Source organism: Helicoverpa zea, chromosome 27 (assembly GCF_022581195.2).
Source record: "Helicoverpa zea isolate HzStark_Cry1AcR chromosome 27, ilHelZeax1.1, whole genome shotgun sequence".
Lineage (NCBI taxonomy): Eukaryota > Metazoa > Arthropoda > Insecta > Lepidoptera > Noctuidae > Helicoverpa > Helicoverpa zea.
In genome coordinates, this window is record NC_061478.1 from 6591882 (window position 1) to 6611479 (window position 19598).

The 19598-nt window shown below is 36.1% G+C and overlaps 2 protein-coding genes and 1 pseudogene across 3 annotated transcripts in view; 1 reads left to right on the forward strand and 2 right to left on the reverse strand.

Annotated features, from left to right (window-relative positions):
- The window catches only part of LOC124643237 (protein FAM214A), a 57344-nt gene that overhangs the window by 16652 nt on the left and 21094 nt on the right, over positions 1-19598 (reverse strand). The window lies entirely within an intron of this gene.
- On the forward strand, positions 1690-3126 carry LOC124643238. Its single transcript, XM_047182135.1, has one exon. The coding sequence runs from the start codon at positions 1802-1804 to the stop codon at positions 3107-3109; it is 1308 nt and encodes a 435-aa protein (XP_047038091.1). The 5' UTR covers positions 1690-1801; the 3' UTR covers positions 3110-3126.
- LOC124643239 lies at positions 3122-5066 on the reverse strand (annotated as a pseudogene).

A 19598-nucleotide genomic window follows, 5' to 3' on the forward strand; every position in this document is an offset into this window, starting at 1 on the left:
GTTATCACCGATGGTATCGCAAGGCCGTCTATGTTTGATAACAAATATTTATCTTGCTATCCTAATACTAGTCCATCTAAAGTACTAGGGCAACAGAAGCTTCTAAGATATTCAACATTGCTCCAGCACGCTCCTTTAAAGACATCTATGTAAATAAAAGTTTTACGTGTTCCAAATTCAAAATGCAGTGCGAAAAAGAGACGCTCTTATGCAAAATATATATCTTCATCCTTTTTTAACACAGAAACGTGGAAGTAAGACTACGTCCTCAACTTTTGTATAGAAAACAGAATTGTGTTTTGACCGTACCTACCAAGGCCTCATAAGTTGAAATAAGATAACGTAAAAAACAGCTGATTTGCACGTGTCAGTTATTTTATCTACGGAGTCATTCGATTGGTTATCTTTGTATGGAAACGATACATGCACATTTATCTTAGATCACAAGTTTGAACATAGTGGAGAAGATAAGATATTTTTATTGATAGAATCTCTAGGTAAAATGCAGTCACTAGTTACTTACTTTAAATAATAATATGCCGTTGGTTTTCTGATGAATCATAGCTATGGTTAGAGGATAGTTTTCCTGGGAAATTACTCAGTAACAGTCTTAAGTCCCAATTAATAGAGATATCAAGCCTACCCCGAACTGTATTGACACATTATTGAAACAACAATTTTGAGTAGCAGGTAACATAGAGTCGTAACGTTTACTAAGCCGTTCAGGTACAGTCAACTTCAGGTCAGTGGTAACAGTTTTATAGGAAAATCGTACTTATTACTATTGAATTAAGGTGCATGACAGTTACCACTGATGTGCAGTCTACCGTCAAGGGTAACAGGAAGAATAGAATAGCAATCGTGACTAAGAAAATAGAAGAAGGAATTTAGAGCACGAGGCAGAGGAAGTAACAAAATATTACAACATAATCTGTTATGATTTCGGATAGAGAAAAGAAAATGGAGGACTTTCCGTACCAACTCTTAATAATTTTAAAATCAAAATGATAATCTCCACCAGCAAGGTACATACTAGGGCGCCAGAGAACGTAGGATATCACTGGAACACCGCATTACATCATCATGCCCATATGATATGGCAAGTCAATACCCCATCTGCGCAGTACACAAAAATACGCAACACCTCGATATAGGAAAACTTGTTTATTTACAATTCAATTCAACGTATATTTTTTTGTATTTCCAACGCAATACCCGAAAAATAGGTCGCTGTACTCATTACAACACTTACTATAGGGCCAAGCTTATTTATACACATGTTTTTAAAATGTAAATAAAAATACATGGTACCTACAGTTTTCATTTTCAATTTCAGTCCAGCTGATGTTTGAACAAAGAATTGGGCATTGTTCGGACGATATATCCTCAAGGATAAATGACGAATTCTTACGTTTTATGGCAGCCTAGTACTTTTGCTACAATTGACAACATTTCATATTTTTAACCTACATGTATTATTACGTTACATAAAAGTAAATTTAAAAATAAGGCACCCATATTTTTAAATTTTTCGAAAATATGTACTTTTCATTCATAATTTCAGCATTGAAATTCGGTGTATTCTAAAAAGACGTAAGCACCAAATGACGTCATACATACGGTGGAATGGCGATAAAACCTTTGCTTCGCCCGTTCGCCGTGACCCGTAAAAAAATGGTAGATGTCAATTGCATTGTCAGTTTGACAAACTTGTTGGCGGTTCGCGTATAAACTTGTGGTGTTGGTTTTCAATTGAGTTCATAACACAATTTTTACCTCATTCTGTTTTTATTAAATCGACATGAAGGTTTCGGAAGGATTTGTAGTGGCCGATAGCAGAAACTTGCCGAAAGTGGACTATTTAATGCTATTGCAATATATGCACGAAAATGAATGCTACAATATTGCAGAAACACGTAGTGCCAAGGCATTACTAGCATCACGTGAAGCATATGTTGACACAGCTGTAGGATATGTAGAAGTCAAGCGAGAAGGTAACTCATGCACCGTTAAATGCAGGGTAACACCCGAACATAGAGTGAAATCTAAGTTATATCAGGTTACAGCTGTTATCGATGAATCTGTTGAGAAGATTGTCACAGTTCAATGCAACGACTGTGCAGCTTCTGCAGGAGGCTGCAAACACGCCATATGCTTTGCAATTTGGCTCATAAAACGGTCAGACGAACCATCAACTACGTCAACTATGTGTTATTGCAGTAAACCAAAACTTGCTGGAGCTGTAGGTGACCAGAAATTCATCTTAGCAAAAAACATTGGCAAAATGAAAAGAGCTCCAGATAATGTTGACATGACTGTAAATATCGCTATGTTTTCCGAAGAATGCAAGAGACGTAAAGTCACAACGGGATTGATTTTAAATTACTGTGGAAATCAACAGCCCCAGTTGAACGACTTCAGTGTTTTTAATTTAGTGCTGAATTTTATACACCAAGCAGCTGATCACTGCTATGACAATTTTAAATCATTTTCTGCAACAACTATTACCGAAGATGTAGTTAAATCTATTGCTGAAGCTACAAAAGCTCAGGCAAACTCTACACTATGGCATTCTATGCGTCAAGGGAGAGTCACAGGGTCTAGGATCTATGAAGCCATTCACTGTAAAACCGAGAATGGTGCCTTAGTACAAAGCATTCTTGGAGGTTACAAGGTGCCAGAAACAAAGGCTATTAAAAGGGGCAAAACTTTAGAAAAAGAAGTTCTCAAGGAGTTAGAACAGGAATTAGGAGCAATTCAACACACAGGGTTGATTTTAATATCCCCTATAATAGGGGTTTCACCCGATGGAATTTGTAAAGACTTTGTGATTGAAATAAAATGCCCCATAAGTGATAAGACAATGAAAAGTTATGTGAGAGACGGTGAACTGTATGAAAAATATAAAGCTCAGATAATGTTACAGATGCATGCAGCAAAAAAATTAAAAGGACTGTTTTGTATTGCTGATCCTAGTTTTGAACAGACAAAACTCCTACATAAGTACTGGATTGACTATGATGAAAAACATGTGACATATTTATTAGGTGCAGCTGAAGAATTTTGGAAACAATTTATTTTTAATTCTGTTTTAGAAAGTGCAAAATAAAACCAATTTACATAGTATTTGTCTTTTGTTTTATTCATTCTTAATAATAGAACCTTGTAGATTTATCAACCCACATGCCACAATAACAGCATCATCTGCATGTTGAATTAATTTATTATTTATTACAGAGTGTGGTTTCAACAATTTATATAGCCTAACTCTTCTTATTACCCTCTCAACGTGGATGCGCAGACTGGCAATGACTTTGCTTTTGATAGCATCCCGCTTTGACAATTTTTGATCTTTTGCAACACTGGGTGGCCGAAGTAGTTTATTCTGATTTCTACTTAGTAAAGTATCAACATGTTTAAATCCTCTGTCTGCCAATACAGTACACTTTGGTGGCAGCACATCCAAAAAACCACTTTTTTCTACAATATTGGCATCAGATATACGTCCCCCAAAACCAGCAGATACAAAGTTGACAAAACCATCCGGTGTTGTAGCTATCAAGTATTTTAATGTATTGGCATTTTTATACTGAGACCATGATAGAGACTGGAAAATAGGATTTGAGGGTTTTTCAATTTCTATCTCAAAACAGTCAATAATGCAAAACACATTTGAATATTCTTTATTGGTATTGAAGGAGGCTGGCAATTTTCTTTTGACATCATATACTTGAGGGGAATAAATCAATTGTTTGAAGAACTTGGATAGAACACACAAAGTTCTGAAAAATATTCTCCATAATGTGGTTAATGATACCTCAAACAAATCTGAGATTTGGTAGAATGGGGTATTATTTTTAATTTTATACAAAGTTACTATTATATCAAAAGATTTTACATTTAGATTACTTTCTAAATAATTAATTAACCAATAATAATTCTTTGGTAAGCCTATATAATTTTGTGTTTTTTTTTTAATAAGGTCAAGCATAAAGCTTCTGTGGCTCTGCATTACAGTTTTAGTGTAGATTTCTGATGAGACTTCTGACATTTCAACAGAGGTAGAACTTCCTTGTGTTGAAGGCAACAACACTTCTTCCATCTCATCATCTTCTTGAAGCAAAGGTTTTTTTGTCTTCTTTTTGTAAATGGCACAAAAAGTAGTTATATCTATCCGCTGTTCGTGGTTTTACTTGTACTCCTTTGCTGACTTTTGTAGTGACTGGACTTTCATAGTGAAATGAGGAGGAAGCTGTTGAAGATGTGCTAGGTCTAGGTTCAATAATTTCTTGATGAAAAGTTGACATTGGTGTCCTCCTGAGAGAATGTGGTAATCGAGACTTCAATTTTGGCCGTACTTTCATAGTTATCCAATACCGGTAGTTCTCCACATCTTCCTGCAGCTAAAAGTTAAATTATAATTTATATTTGCCCCGAAAACAACCTATATCATAAGTTAAAATCATTATGATTATATGTATATAAAACAATTTATAAGATTGTTTCTGAGATATATTTTATAATTGAGTCGAGTGTTTCTTCTATCCAAGAATAAACAACATTCGATATCTATATTTACAATGTTATTTTATATTATTTTTAATCACATTTTATCCAAAATTCAAGTGACAAATCTCATGCCAAAAACCTGTGACACCACATGAACAATGCATTGTTGTGGTGTGGTTGTGGCATCAGGTTTATAAAAAAACATTTTAGTTTAGGTACTTACATTGAGATGATCTTCGCATATATATATAACACGTTTAGGACATGCTATACCCACAGCATGGCACCACTCTTGTTTTGCTGAGCTAGGCACCGCAAAAAATGCTTTTTGAGTATCTCTAGAACTGTTTTTGCAGGCTGGTACAAAACAATATTTTGGTTCCTTCATTGGCGTATATGTTTGACTGGGATCCATTTCCGTGACGAAATAATTTCAATCAACAGTTGATAGTGATAACAGTAAGCGGTGTTGATAGGAAAATGTTTGTAGCTTCTGCCAGCGGTTTCACCCACATCCCGTGGGAACCTCTGCACTAACCCGGATAAAAAGTAGCCTATAGCCTCCCTCGATAAATTTATTTATTTATTTAACTTTATGCAATCATACAATTACAAAGGCGGACTTAAAAATGGGCTATCTAACACTGAAACAATTTTTGAACTCGGATCTAAGATTAGCGCGTTCAAGTTCAAGCAAACAAACTTCAGCTTTGTAATATTATTATAGTATAGATAGGTTGGTACTTCATGCCATAAGTGACATTGACAGTGACACTTGATGTTTTCTTCACATTGAAATGCCTAGGCTAAGGTAACTACTTCATTCTACCGTATATGTGACGTCATCAAGTGTTTTTTGATTTTTATTTTTTTCCTCAGAAAAAAAGGAATAAAAAAATATTAAAAAAATATATTTGAACTCAGGATACGAAAATAAAGAAATGGTATTTTTGTTTAAAGGTCGTGTAAATTTTGAAATGTTGTCAATTAAAAGTGAGAACAAAAGAAATGGCATGAGAAGTAGTTTTCTTAACTTTTTCAGCTGTTTTCAGCTTGTCTTTTATTTGAATTGTTTTGGTGAATTCGCAAAGGAATTATTATTTATTTTATGTTATAAACACAATACCTAGTATATAATTTTAACTTTAGTGGATTACTGTGATTGTAAATAATTTAGTTTTTAAATACTTAGTTTTTAGTTCTTAGCTGTCGTATTAGGATAAGAGATCCTGTAAAGATAATTTAAGGTGTTTTTAAATAAATAAATAAATAAATTACAAGCTATTTGAATTGTCACAACCATTTCTGAAATTATGTCTTTTTGTACTACAGCAAAATGGGATATGTATTTAACTACCAAACCATTAATAAATTCCTATATTATAGTTTAATTTGCTGAAAACAATTATTATTTTATTCACACCTCTACACAACAAAGGCCTTTGACCAGCAAAGCAAAAAACAGACCTCTATTATTATTTATCATTCAAAAACACCGATAACATTTCCCTGTAAACAATTTACTACTAACCTATATAAAACGATAAAAGTGATACACTAATTTACACTTTTATCTAAACCCGCGGAAACACTATATCTAAAAATACACCTACATGTTGACAAACATTCTGTCATCTCTTTCTAACATAAGAGTTTACATCACCCATCTTTGTCTCACGTAGTCATAACACTGGTATGATAATTTTTCAGCAGTGGGGTTCCTATATTGTTGTTTGACGGTCACTTTCATTATTCGATCTATCTGCTGTTTTAGATCTTTTATTGGGAGCAGCTGTTAGAAGTATGTTACCAACCAATTTTTTTTTCTGTTGTTTTTTTACGTTAATCTATGTGTAATTATTATAATTAGGTGGTCGTTTTTATATGAACTGTCATTTCTTTTCATATCGGAATAAAGTTCAATGACTAGATAGTTAGGTACCTAACTTTTTGTACTTCCCCAAACCCGTTGATAATCAGGTTTTACAAATAAAGTTTCCGTTTATAGAAATGAGCTAGATATAAACATATGTAGAACAATAGTGATAAGACTAATTTAGTTTAAGACTATAATCTATGTTTGTAAGATTATTTCTACTCTAGATGGTTCTATCTCTGTTGCTTAGCAGCTGACTAAATCTAAAGTTACACAAAATCCATCCATGGTTTCTTTGGTCGTCCCTTTCTACTTATCCATACATCATCTGCCGAGCCTTTCACCAACAATGTTGGGGTCGGCTTCCAGTCTAACTGGATGCAGCTGAGTACCAGTGTGCCACAAGGAGCGACTACCTGTCTGACCTCCTCAACGCAATTACCCGGGCTATCAGATATTTTTGAAATATTAAAAGGATATGTTACTGTGTCAGTATTTTACCGTGGAAAGTAACAAGTCCACATATAGATCATGTTGCGATAATAGATAATGATTTCTAAGAAGTTGACGTAGGAAATACATACGTCTATTATATAAGAAGAAAGTATGGTCCGATACCATGCCAAGAGCGAGTTGCTATGGTGATCCGGGCTTGAAGCCAGAGAGCTGTCTTTGAGCAAAATATTATGATTCTGAGATCACTGGCAGTCTTCTCGCGTCCGGTGAATACTACTTTCCGTAGTCGGATAAAATGTAGCCTATGTCATGCTGGAATAGTGTAGCTTCCCAACTGTGAATGAATTTTTGAAAATGACCCACCCCCAAATGATAAATTGGTATACGGCCAGGGAAATGATGATGATGACAGTTTTCTGAGCAATTCGCGCACTTGATATGGTTACTAAATATGGTTACTGCGCAGTGACTCTAGCAATGTAGAGCGGCGACAAAAAGTTTGGTGACATCTAACCACAAACGCTGACTCTTCAAACGAAGCACGTGTAAAACTAGTGATAATAAAACCCACGCCACAGGTGTTAGTAAACCGAACATTATGTAACTGCGCACTAAAGTACTAGGCGAGCAGGAAGTAAAGAAGTTGGACTATACTCATTTGAATAAACCTTCGGACAACGCTGTGAAGGAAAACCAACCTTACAGCACTTGAAATAAAGTTTAAATTTGAATGAATAGCCGTTGATTACCAAAAGTGACTGGAATAAATTAGATTTTAATTTTTGAAGCTACTCTCGTTCCAGGTCTTATTTCAAAATGTGCGTAATTTACTGAGGATTGCTACAATCTATCCATCGTTTGTTTTGCGATTGAGAGAGACATAATTTATACGGAAAATTCAATCTTTGGTTGAAATCCACGGATAGAGTACAACAAAGTAATACCTGCTTATTGATTTATGAATTCCTGCATTTTCGTTTATCGTTTATTTACAAACATAAACTTATTTTGAAGGAAACTTAATTGTTTTGGAATTCAATTTATTATTGTTTATCTTATTGAGTTGTTTTCAATATTTTGGTTTGGCTATCGATGAGTTTGGTAGTTATTTAATCAATACTTTGAAACAGTTAAAACTGTTAAATTGAAATTCTTGGTCTGAAATAATATTAATTGGACATACATTGGGGTCAAAAAAGTTTAATTATGTTATACATAGAAAGACACCAAAATAAATAATGACAAACCTATACATTAAATGATCAGGCAAGGTCACTATAAAAAGGTACTAGGCAAACATATTCTTTGAAGAGCTAGGCTATGGAGCTTATAGTCTTATGAAAATATTTTCAAAGAAATTAAGCTTAATATTGAAGAAGCTGCACTCCATAACATTTTGAAAGTATAAAATGCATTAGAAAAGACACGCCCATACCAAAATGACCCGGTAACCTATTTACCTAGATTTTAGGATGAAAAGTAGGCAGCTACGCAGGTACCTACATTGTAGTTTTTCTAATTTTTAGAAAGCTTACTATATTTTTAGGGTATTTGAAATTGATTTTTTGGGAATACTGCCCTAGGGGTTACTTTGAAAATATGGGACTGGTCATAATAATAGATTTTTGTGATTTTTCTTTCGCTTACCGAAGTGGGAAAAATACTTACAAATAAAATAGTAAAGAATGATGAACAAAACAGTAAATCTAATATCGCGCTTCGCCGATCACACGATGACAAAGTACTAGGTGCTCATAACGTTAAAAGAGCTTTTGTATGTTAATAAGACCTTCATAACATGCCAACATAACGCAATAGGCGACCCCATTCAAAACCAAACCTAATCATAAGCACATAAGATTCAATTTAACTATTAAAATAAACGATTTATACGACCTTTGTATAGTAAAATAGAAGCAAGGTAATTCGTTATTAAATCGGGAGATTTTATTTTCATCTTTATACGTATGGTATACGGTTAATTTTAGTTTGATCGAGGTTTGTACATACGTCGTTTTTGGACTGAGGACCAATGTTCGAATGCACTATGACGTCAGATCTCCCCGAGCCCTTCTGACCTAGATAAGTTGTCGTCAAGCGGAAAATAACACACCGTTGCAGCGGAAAGCGCTTTGCAGCGTCGAGCGTCTAGTGGAACAAAAAAATGCGGGAAACGAGCCATTTGTAAATAAAGCGATTGAAGCTAACAGGCGTTTAATAATAGAATTGTAGTGATGCGCTGCATTCGCTGAATGGTCAGTCGGATTTAAAATATGGCGTCGTTAGGTCTAGACTTATTACTAGTGATGAGCGTTCGAGTAATCGATTAACTAAATAATCGTTCTAGTTTCGATTACATTGTTAGTGATCTAGTTTTTTATGTTGGAGAAAACTCAATCTGTACACACTTTCACTCGATGATCGCGGGAAGTCGATAAAATTTTACTCTCCTGTACTATTCAACAAAACAAGGGTTTTTTATACGTTAATAACATTTTGCATAGTACCTAGCTATGTAGACGTTCTTGTCATTTATCTGTCAATGTGAATTGTGGATATACAAAAGCACTGGTACTCAGCTACATCCAGTTAGACTGGAAGCCGACCCCATAGTTGGGAAAACGGCTCGGAGGATGATGATGTGAATTGTGTGTATTTTGCAACGATTTTCATGTTTCCAGCAACCCATTTCTCTCACTTTTTCAGATAACTGAAATAAAGCTACAATTAAGATTTAATTTCAAAAACTAGTGTGCCTATTGACCTAAAAAACTTAAAAGCCACCCACGGCTTAGAAACAGGCTATTTTCTGCTTAAAACTCTCTTTACGCTACACTTTCATATTCCCCCGACAATGGAATAAAAGTAGACTTTCTATTTCAGGCTTTTCTCTGAGCTTTATTAATCCTCCGATATGGATTTTAATCCGACTGACTGATATTGCAACTCCCACACTTAGATTCTAGCTATAGTATTTTATATTGACTTTAATATGTCGAATCTAACTTTATCAGGCATTTATAGACATCAAAAATATGAAAGTTATCTATGCATTAAAATGAGTTATCTACATAAATATGTATGTGTATAATATAAAGCTGAAGAGTTTGTTTGGACTCGCTTATCTCACGAACTACACTACACATACGATTGGGAGAAATCTTTCAGTGTTAGATTTCATTTATCGAGAAAAACTATGTCTATTTGTCACTTTTTATCCGGAAGTACGAAATCTTATCTACGGGATGCGGGTAAAGCCGCTATTAAGTACATGAGAAAATTAAGAAAAGAAAATAATCCAGCAGCGTATAAAAACACAGATTGCATAACCAACTTTCGAACCACCATTCAATCGATTCTCAACAAATAATAAAGAAAAACACTTTTTCTTTGTACCCTAAAGGCGACGAAACTACTGAACCGATTTCAAAAATTCTTTCACTGTTGGAAAGCTACACTCTTCCCGAGTAACATAGGCTATATTATATCCCGGTACGGGCAGTAGTTCCCACGGGACGCGGGTGAAACCACGGGAAATCGGTTATTTATCGATATAAAAAACCATCGCTCACTCCCACCACTACGAACGCGTGCGTAAAAGGAATTGACGCAACACAGCATCGAACCTTGGCACCGATTATGATATACCGATTACCGATCACGATTCGAATTGAACGCGTGTTCATATTTCGATTAGCGATTCTCGATTAATGCGAGAACAATAATCGATAGTCGACACTTGAAATTAGTTATTGTGAATTGTATTCATAATTTAATTTTCCAACGATCATAAGGTTAAGCAACGCTTGGTGCGGTCGGTCCGTGAATGGGTGACTATCTTGTCATGACGAGTTCTTCCGAGTTTCGGAAGGCACGATAAATTGTTGGGTCCCGGCTGTCATTTGAACATCTTTGGCAGTCGTTACGGGTAGTCAGAAGCCAGTAAGTCTGACAACCTGTCTTACCAAGGAGTATTGGGTAGCCCGAGTAACTGGGTTGAGGAGTTCCGATAGGCAGTCGCTCCTTGTGGCACACTGGTACTCAGCTGCATCCAGTTAGACTGGAAGCCGACCCCCAATATAGTTGGGAAAAGGCTAGACAGTCGATAATTATAGTTTCCTGTAATGTATGAAGAAATCGGATAGTGTCGGATTTACGCAAGTTAGGTTGCACAGGTATATTTTCAGTCATATAACTTTGCTTCTGAAACTAACTTTCCCCTTTATAATGTAACTAGCTTCCGCCAGCGGTTTCAGCCGCTTCCCAAGTGTACTACATATTTCCAGTATCCGGATAAAAGTAGCCTACTTATATAATATTCTCAGTTATAGATTATACATATACCTAACTGCCAATTATTATCAAAATCAATTCAGGCGTTCGCACCTAAAGAAGACACAAACCTAAGCCATTCTAATAAGTGTTCGAGAAAAATACGAGTATCTGACGGTAGAAAAGGCATCATAGCATATTATGCAGTGTTATAATGCATAAAAGTGCATTTAACTGCACTCACAGAGAACGGCGAGTGCATAACGGGTAATTGTGTTTTGTGCTCATCAGATCATTGATGCGTAATCATAGACAATTGTTTTATCTATAGGGTACGTCGTCTATACATAGGTACTGCTAGCATCATCATCTGACTAGCCTATTCCTAACTATGTTGGGGTCGGCTTCCAGTCTAACCGGGTGCAGCTGAGTACCAGTTTACCACATAGAGCGAATGCCTATGTGACCTCCCCAAGTCCGGGCAATCCAATACCCCTTGATGAGACCGGTTGTCAGACTTTCTGGCTTCTGAATACTCGTAACGACTGCCAAAAATGTTCAAATGACAGCCGGGACTAAAATTTATCGTGCTATCCGAAACAAACAATTCGCCAGAAGTTACTCGGATTGCGAATTGCGATGTGGTCCAAACTTTAATCTCAAATAATGGTGGTTGCATTGACGAAGTGAAGCGACGTATGGCCCTTACCAGAAACGCAGCCGAGAAGTTAAAGAAGGTGTGGAGGAATCGGAACATAACCAAAGCCACCAAAATCAGGCTCATGAGAACGCTCGTATTCCCCATCTTCCTTTACGCGGCAAAGACGTGGACAGTGAAAAGGGAAAGGGAAAGATAGATGCTTTGGAGATGTGGTGCTGGAGGAAGATGCTCGGCATATTGTGGACAGAGTTCCGCACCAATGTGTCCATACTTCAGGAGCTCGGCGTCACAAAGTGCTTATCGACCATAGTACAGACGCGCGTATTACAATACTTTGGCCATATCTCTAGACGCGATTACGACTCCATAGAGCGGCTAGTACAGGGAAAAGTGGAGGGAACCAGATCGCGCGGCCGATCACCTATGCGCAGGACCGATCAGGTGAAATCCACAGTGGGTAGCTGCGTGTCAGACTGCGCCAGAGAGTCTGCTAACAGAGAGAGATGGCGGGAGATCGTGAAAAAAGCTGTGTCCGCCTCTAATGTGGACGCCTCAACGTGACCACGACCGCTCTGCCAAGAGCGAATCGACAGAGAAGAGAAGGATCCGAAACACTGTCTTTGGTGTCCAAGATATAACCTAGAACGTATATACGAACCCACACACTCAGACTAGAGAGGTGGTTCTTTACGCACTAGGCCACCATGACTTTTATTACCTCTTTAAGCTATATTTTATACCAGCTTCCGCCCGCGGCTTCGCCCGCGTCAAGTTCAGTTATATCGCGTTTCCAAGAGAATTCTTCAAAAGTCCGGGATAAAAACTATCCTATGTTCTTTCTCAAGGTCAACTCTATCTCTTTACCAAATGTTATTAAAATCAGTTCAGTGGTTTATACGTGAAAGTATAACAAACAGACAGACGGACAGACAGAGTTACTTTCGCATTTATAATATTAGTAGGGATGGGTACTATATTAAAGTCTCCCATTTGTCCTGTCACGTGAAAAAAATTACAACTATTGTATGTGCATATCACAATGATAAAAATACATAGTAATGGTAAACTTATCGTATCGGGACGGTCATGTTATAGTTCGGCCATTCAGAGAATGCGTTCCTGACACGTCGCGATTGAACTGACGACGTAATAACATTCATTGATTATTGATATAATAATGTTGTTTTAATGCTCCTCAATTGTTAAAACGGTAAACAACCAGCAAATAGTTATTTGTTATACAAGAGTGCAAAGTTGCTTTTTAACCGCGGGCTCAATTTTGATGACCGAGCAAGCGAAGGATTCTAAAATTGAAACACGAGCGTAGCGAGTGTTTCAATAATTAGAATCCTGAGCGATAGCGAGGGAATCAAAAGAGCACAAGGTGAAAAATCTTTGCACTCGAGTGCAACACGTAACTTTTCATCCCACCTCATCGAGGAAATTTCTAAACTCAAAAAACAAAATGGCGCGCACATATGAGCATCAAATTAAAAAGAAGTACCTATTAAAGTACATTTATTTGAAAACTCAGTTTAAAAATGAAACGAGGTTAAAAATCTATGTAAAAACAATAATAAATATTACTTAATTAATTGAATAATTATTTTAAGCGGTATTTTATTTGTTTAATATGTATTTGTTTGAAAAGTCTTATCAAGATTGTCACAAATGGAGTATTGCACACGATGTTCTAAATTCAAATCACTTTGCCGCTCTAGAGGATAAAAACGGCTTTTACACTCAGATATCAAAGGGTAAAACTACTCTTTTCGAGATGGTGGGATGAAAAATATTTTTATCGTAACTGCAACGCCATTGCAAAGTTACGTCGTCAGTTCAATCGCGACGTGTCAGGAACGCATTCTCTGAATGGCCGAACTATAACAATTTGACCGCAACCGCAGAAATATTACATTTATTTTTATTGATAGACTATTAAGTACATTGATATTAAAACTCAGTACATACTATATTAAGACTGCCCACGTTAAATGTTTTCATCATCCTCCGAGCGATTTCCCAACTATGTTGGGGTCGGCTTCCAGTCTAACCGGATTCAGCTGAGTATCAGTGCTTTACAAGGAGCGACCGCCTATCTGACCTTCCCAACCCAGTTACCCGGGCAACGCGATACTCCTTGGTTAGACTGGCGTCAGACTTACTGGCTTCTGACCCACGTCAAATTTTTTGTAGGACAGATAAATCGGCCGATTTCTTGTTAGACGTTCTTACTAGAACTTTCTGATCTCGAAAACTAGAATTAAATAAATATTTTAGGGGCTTTCATACAACAAAGAAACGGCCAGTGGGCTGCCAGTTAATCTACAATAGGCATGATGACAAATTTTTAAATTCCTTTGTATGATGTAGGTATACGTCTATTTTATATGAAAAATCATTAATTTTAAGAAAATGCGAAGTTTTTTTATCAAATAATTGCATTTTTCTCTGTCCACTTTGAATCCGGCGCGAAAACGCTTGTCAGTGTCATGTCGTCACTTGTGACGTCACAACTGAAATTACAAGACGCGAGTAAACAACGCTCGAGCAATAATTAAGTTTTTTGTGTTATTAAATATGAATTCGAAAGGGCATAGGTGTTGTGGGGTCCCCCAGTGTAAGAACACATCCAAAACAACTCCTGATGAGTTATTTGTGTACGTTCCTCGCAATAAAAAAATACGAAACAAGTGGCTTAAACTTGCAAGGCGAGATTCAAAAGCAATATTGCCCAGGGTACAACTTTATTTTTGTGAAGATCACTTTGATGTAAGTTATTACATAGTTCTCTAGATTCTAGCATAGTTTATAATGTAAATAACTATTTCGAGGTTAGGTTTCATCTCTCATTGTTTTTTAATTAAACTAGTATACTTACATGGAAGTTTTAACATTTCTAAATTCAGCTGAACAAAAATCTTTATTTGATGCCAAAAACTTTCCCAGCATTAGATATCAATTCTAGGCAAATTAGCGCTGTTTGCCTTGATAAATCCGGGCTCCATAACTCGTGTTATAAACAATTAATTAATTAAAAACAAAGATCGCAGTGGAAGTTCACAATAACGAAATGTGACGTTCGCGCGCTTTCGCGCGAGTTGTTTTGAGAAATGACGTCACGAGCTCTGATTGGTGTTCAAGATATCATGGCGGATTGCCTTATTTCGTAATTTTATTTTATAAAAATACATATTAATCACATTATTAATAAAGAAAACAGTGCGCGTTTTATCTTCCAAGCTTCAAGTTTAATTTAATAAATATATTATTTTAATGATTTTTGATTACTGTCATCATGCCTATTGGGTACTTTCACAAAATATCTGGTATGCACTTATTTTGACCTTGCTTTTGAAAGGCAGAAAGAGGTATACATATTTTGCAATCTTAGTTAATTATTAAATTATTTAATAAGCTTTTAACTGGCCCAGAGGTAACGGCCTCGAGCCACGTAGACTAAAAGCTAGACTCAAAAATATTAAGGTAGGTCATAGTAAGTCAAAAGAAAATTTTAAGTAAAAGCATTTACGCCTTTATTACAAAAATTCCCTACGCAGCTATAAAACTTGCTAATCCTTTGCACTTAAAAATGTAAGTAAGATTTCACCCGAGTCGGTAATCAAACCCTAATCTCAGTCTAGACTTAAAAATCCAGACTGAAAATGAGTTATCCTAATCCTCCCCTTTTAATATCAGTCTTCAAAGTACTAGGAGTTCATAAATTGGTAGGAGATCAACTCACGCTTTCCAATTTCTCATCGTCACAGCTATCGAACACGTTCGCACACTCACCTGTAAACAAAGAAATAACAATTTAATATTTCGACAATTTAAATTAGGTATTTCGATTCTATGATCGCCTGGTACCTAATTCGGCTGAAGGTTAAACATTTATTAATGAAAATAAACTTTTGAATAGTTTATCATGAAATTAGTCTGATTGTTGACATAATTAAGTCGATTTTCGAGTCTGACTAGATTTTTATATTTCAGTATTTTACTTTTATTTGACCTCCACAACACAAATACTGGATAATACCAGTTTAGACTAGTATAATAGTCTAAAATATTACATTCTATTCTAATGTTCAGTATTTCTTGTTACAGCGGCAACAGAAATCTGAGAAAATTGCAACTGTCTAACTCTCACAGTTCATGAAAGCCTGTTAACACGGAGACAGCGAAATCTCTACGCCCGATAGGTAATCGGTGTCCGATTTTTTGTAGGAGAAATACAGAACACACTGATTGCAAGCGCAACGCTCACGTCCTACAAGAAATCGGTCCGATTTATCTGTCCTACAGAAAGTCTGACGTGAGCGGACAGCCTAAGTATGTGATAGGGTGCCTTTTTGGTACGTAACCATGAAACATACAGAAAATATTTAAAAGAACTTGACTAAACATAGTAGGTACAGTTTTATATTTAAAAGGGCCTTGGACCTCAATTACCAAGGGCCCGCCTCACCACGCTAGTGAACACGTAATGAGGCGGAACCATACCAATTAGTTATAGTCTTCATCAATTTTAGCGTAGGTTTTATAAGCCAAAAGTTTATGTCCCTTGGTCATTCATTTCTTATTTATTTATTTGGCTTTATTTACAAAAAAAACCTTATATAAAACTCAAAATCTTTTTAGTCGTTAACAAAAGACAGCCCCCAAAACGCCCACCCTTCACCACTTCCTAATCTATGTTTTTGACAGAAATGTCAATGGGATCATTTTTTTTAACACAGCCTACTACATTAAAGATTTGAATTCTCTAAAATATGGATCTTCTAGAAGTCGCAAATGATTGTCTAAATACCCAAAAAAAATCTTAGTTACATAAGAAATACAGATTTGCTAAAAGTAAGCTTAAATTGCCGTCATTACAAAGACCAGACCTTAATTATCATAATAATTTCACATATAAAATTCACCTTCAAAAACCCGTTTTTCCAAAAACTAATAACATGCTATTTATTCCCTAAAAACCATATTGCAAAGTTGGAAACCAAAAATTTCAATATCACTTCTCCCCAAAATTGAATGCGCTAGGGTGAAGTCTAGACTGGGTCTAGACAGACCTAACCTAGGTCAACGTTCAGACGACAAAGGGTCTGGAAGCGTTCACCTGTACTCATATGTGTGTTTGTATGTGAATTATGAACTAGGAAACAGGTGGAGTTTTGGATGTAAGAGTAAATCTGTAAAAATGATAATTTCTGCTTACGGTTTCATCCGTGTCACAAGAAAACTATTTCATATACATGAATAAAAAGTAGCCTATATGTTATTCTGATATATAAACCATATTACAGTCAAGTTACATCAAAATCCATTAAGTAGTTTTTGCGTGAAAGAAGAATAAACTTTCGCGTTCATAATATTAGTAGTAGGAAGTAGTATAGTATAGTCATAATATGTAGATTCATTTTCAACATGGTTGTGAATGAAAAACATCATAACATTACAAGAACCAGCAAACTCATAAAGTACCTTGAAAACTTGAAAAACAGTGAGCCCGTAAGTCGTAAATACATATTTATGAAACGAACCATATACCGGGAGTATCCATGACCTTTTGTCACATTTGCAACTTAAATCATGTTATTATTCCCACAGAAATAAACAAAACAAACTTGCATAGTGCACTTTATAATATATGTAATATAGGTATGATTCTCTTCAAATAAGTTTACTACTGATACCCGACTATAATCCACATCTTCTGCCGAGCCTTTTCCCAATGCAGCTGAGTACCAGTGCTTTACAAGGAGCAACTGCCGTTCTGATCTCCTCAATCCAGTTACTTGGACAACCCAATACCTCTTGGTAAGACTGGTGTCAGACTTACTGGTTTCTGACTAACTGCCAAAGATGTTCAAATGACAGCCGGGACCAATTTAACGTGCCTTCCGAAACACGGAAGAACTCGTCATGACACGATGGTCACCCATCAACGGACCAACCGCGCCGAGCTTTACTTTTGCTTTGAGTACCAGGAGTGCAGAAATGAAAGGTGCTTTTGCACCTGTGAAATCATAGGACCGCTTCGACCGTATAATGTTAACTTCTGTCATTTATGAAATCTTAGTATTTGAAGTATATAATTTGTATTAAACTAACTCATTGTATGGGTTATGTATTTAATTTTAATTGTATTGTTCATGTAATTCTTTGTTTTGTAACCACAGACCTTGGTTCTTAGTTTATAACAATGCGCTCTGACCTTTCAACCAGCTGTTCTAACTGTAATTGTAAAGATCCACCCATCATTTGAACATCTTAAGCAGTCGTTACGGGTAGTCAGAAGCCAGAAAGCCTGACAACCAGTCTAACCAAGAGGTATCGGATTACCCGGTCACCCTAGCTTGAGGAAGACAAGTAGGCAGTCGCTCTACGTAAAACATTGGTACTAAACTGCATCCGACAACACTGAAAGTCGACCCCTAAATAGTTTAGAATATACTAGACATATGATCATCGACGTACACATGTGAAACCCACAATGATCAATGCAGTACCATAAGACCATGAATTTTACTGATCCTGTGAGTACCATACCCAATCCACATTGAGGGCACGTGGTGATTAACGCAAGAAGAATGACTTCTCTATATGAGAAAAGGCCTATGCCCTGCAGTGAGTCACGGAAAAGGCTGATGATGATTAAAACTAAAATTGACTGCAAGCAAGCAATACCTCCTATCTGACTCCGGGTGGATTTTAAAGGGGAACAATAAAACTTAATAAAATCCTTATTCCGAGGAAGGTATAATGAGATACTGAAAATCCAAGTTTTCTTTTTCTAAGCATAGTATTGATTAATAAAGTTTTTTTATTTTTATTTTGAATCTAAAGGTAGTTTATGGTAGATACAAGTTTTTTGGTTTTTTGAAACAAAAATGTCAGATAGGAGGTATTGCTTGCTTGCAGTCGAAATAATCCTGTAGGTACCCATGGCGTGTAAATTACATACTCCTTAAGCTAAAATGGTGCAATACTTGACAGCAGAATATGATTTGAAAGTGATACTTCCTCTTAGCTTTTCAATAATGACTACTATGTTTGTAGTAATAGAGTTCCAAATAAAGCATTTAGTTTCAGTAACCTAAATGGGATATCGTTAGTATTTTTAGTAGCATTCGGAATGGAAGCGACAAAAGCAACAGGTGTTGATATGCTGAACAAAATCGTAAATAGAAATCTTTCCAAATAGATATACTTAAACAAAAAATAGAAATATGTTTTTCCGACACGACCGGAGAGAGATCAGGCGCAGGACCGACATTTACGTGCTCTCCGATGCACGGGTGAATCAATCACCAACTTCCAGACTCCGGGTTACTTTGCTAAAGTTCTTAAAACCTACAAAGTGATTTCGCCCCAATCCGGAAATCGAAACCAAGACCCCAGGCACAGCAATATTAGGATAATAATGATTTATTTTATAAAAATATTCTCATTAAATACTTACTAGCTCCAAACAAGCAAAACATAACTTAACTCTAACTATCACAGATACAAAAAAACTTATCACAGACCACGTATACGTCTAAAACTTTCAAATAACGAAAGCGCGATATGACCGCTCAGCGCGGCGTCTGAGCGCAAACTGACAATATTATTGCAAATATTTTTGTCGATCTACCTACAGGTTGTCTAGACGGGAGAGTGGGGGTACATATCAGGTCTATGCACTTTTGGAAAAAGATTTTTCGTCCAATCAACGTGAACAAAGAGAGGTCAAGTAAGTTTGTTTGAAATCTGAAGTTTGATACTAAAATTATTGTTTTATTAGGTAGTTTTGAATTTATAATGTTGCTAGCATTT

Excerpts from the sequence above, each read along its gene's own strand:
- LOC124643238 (XM_047182135.1), top strand. The coding sequence starts at position 1,802 with ATGAAGGTTTCGGAAGGATTTGTAGTGGCCGATAGCAGAAACTTGCCG.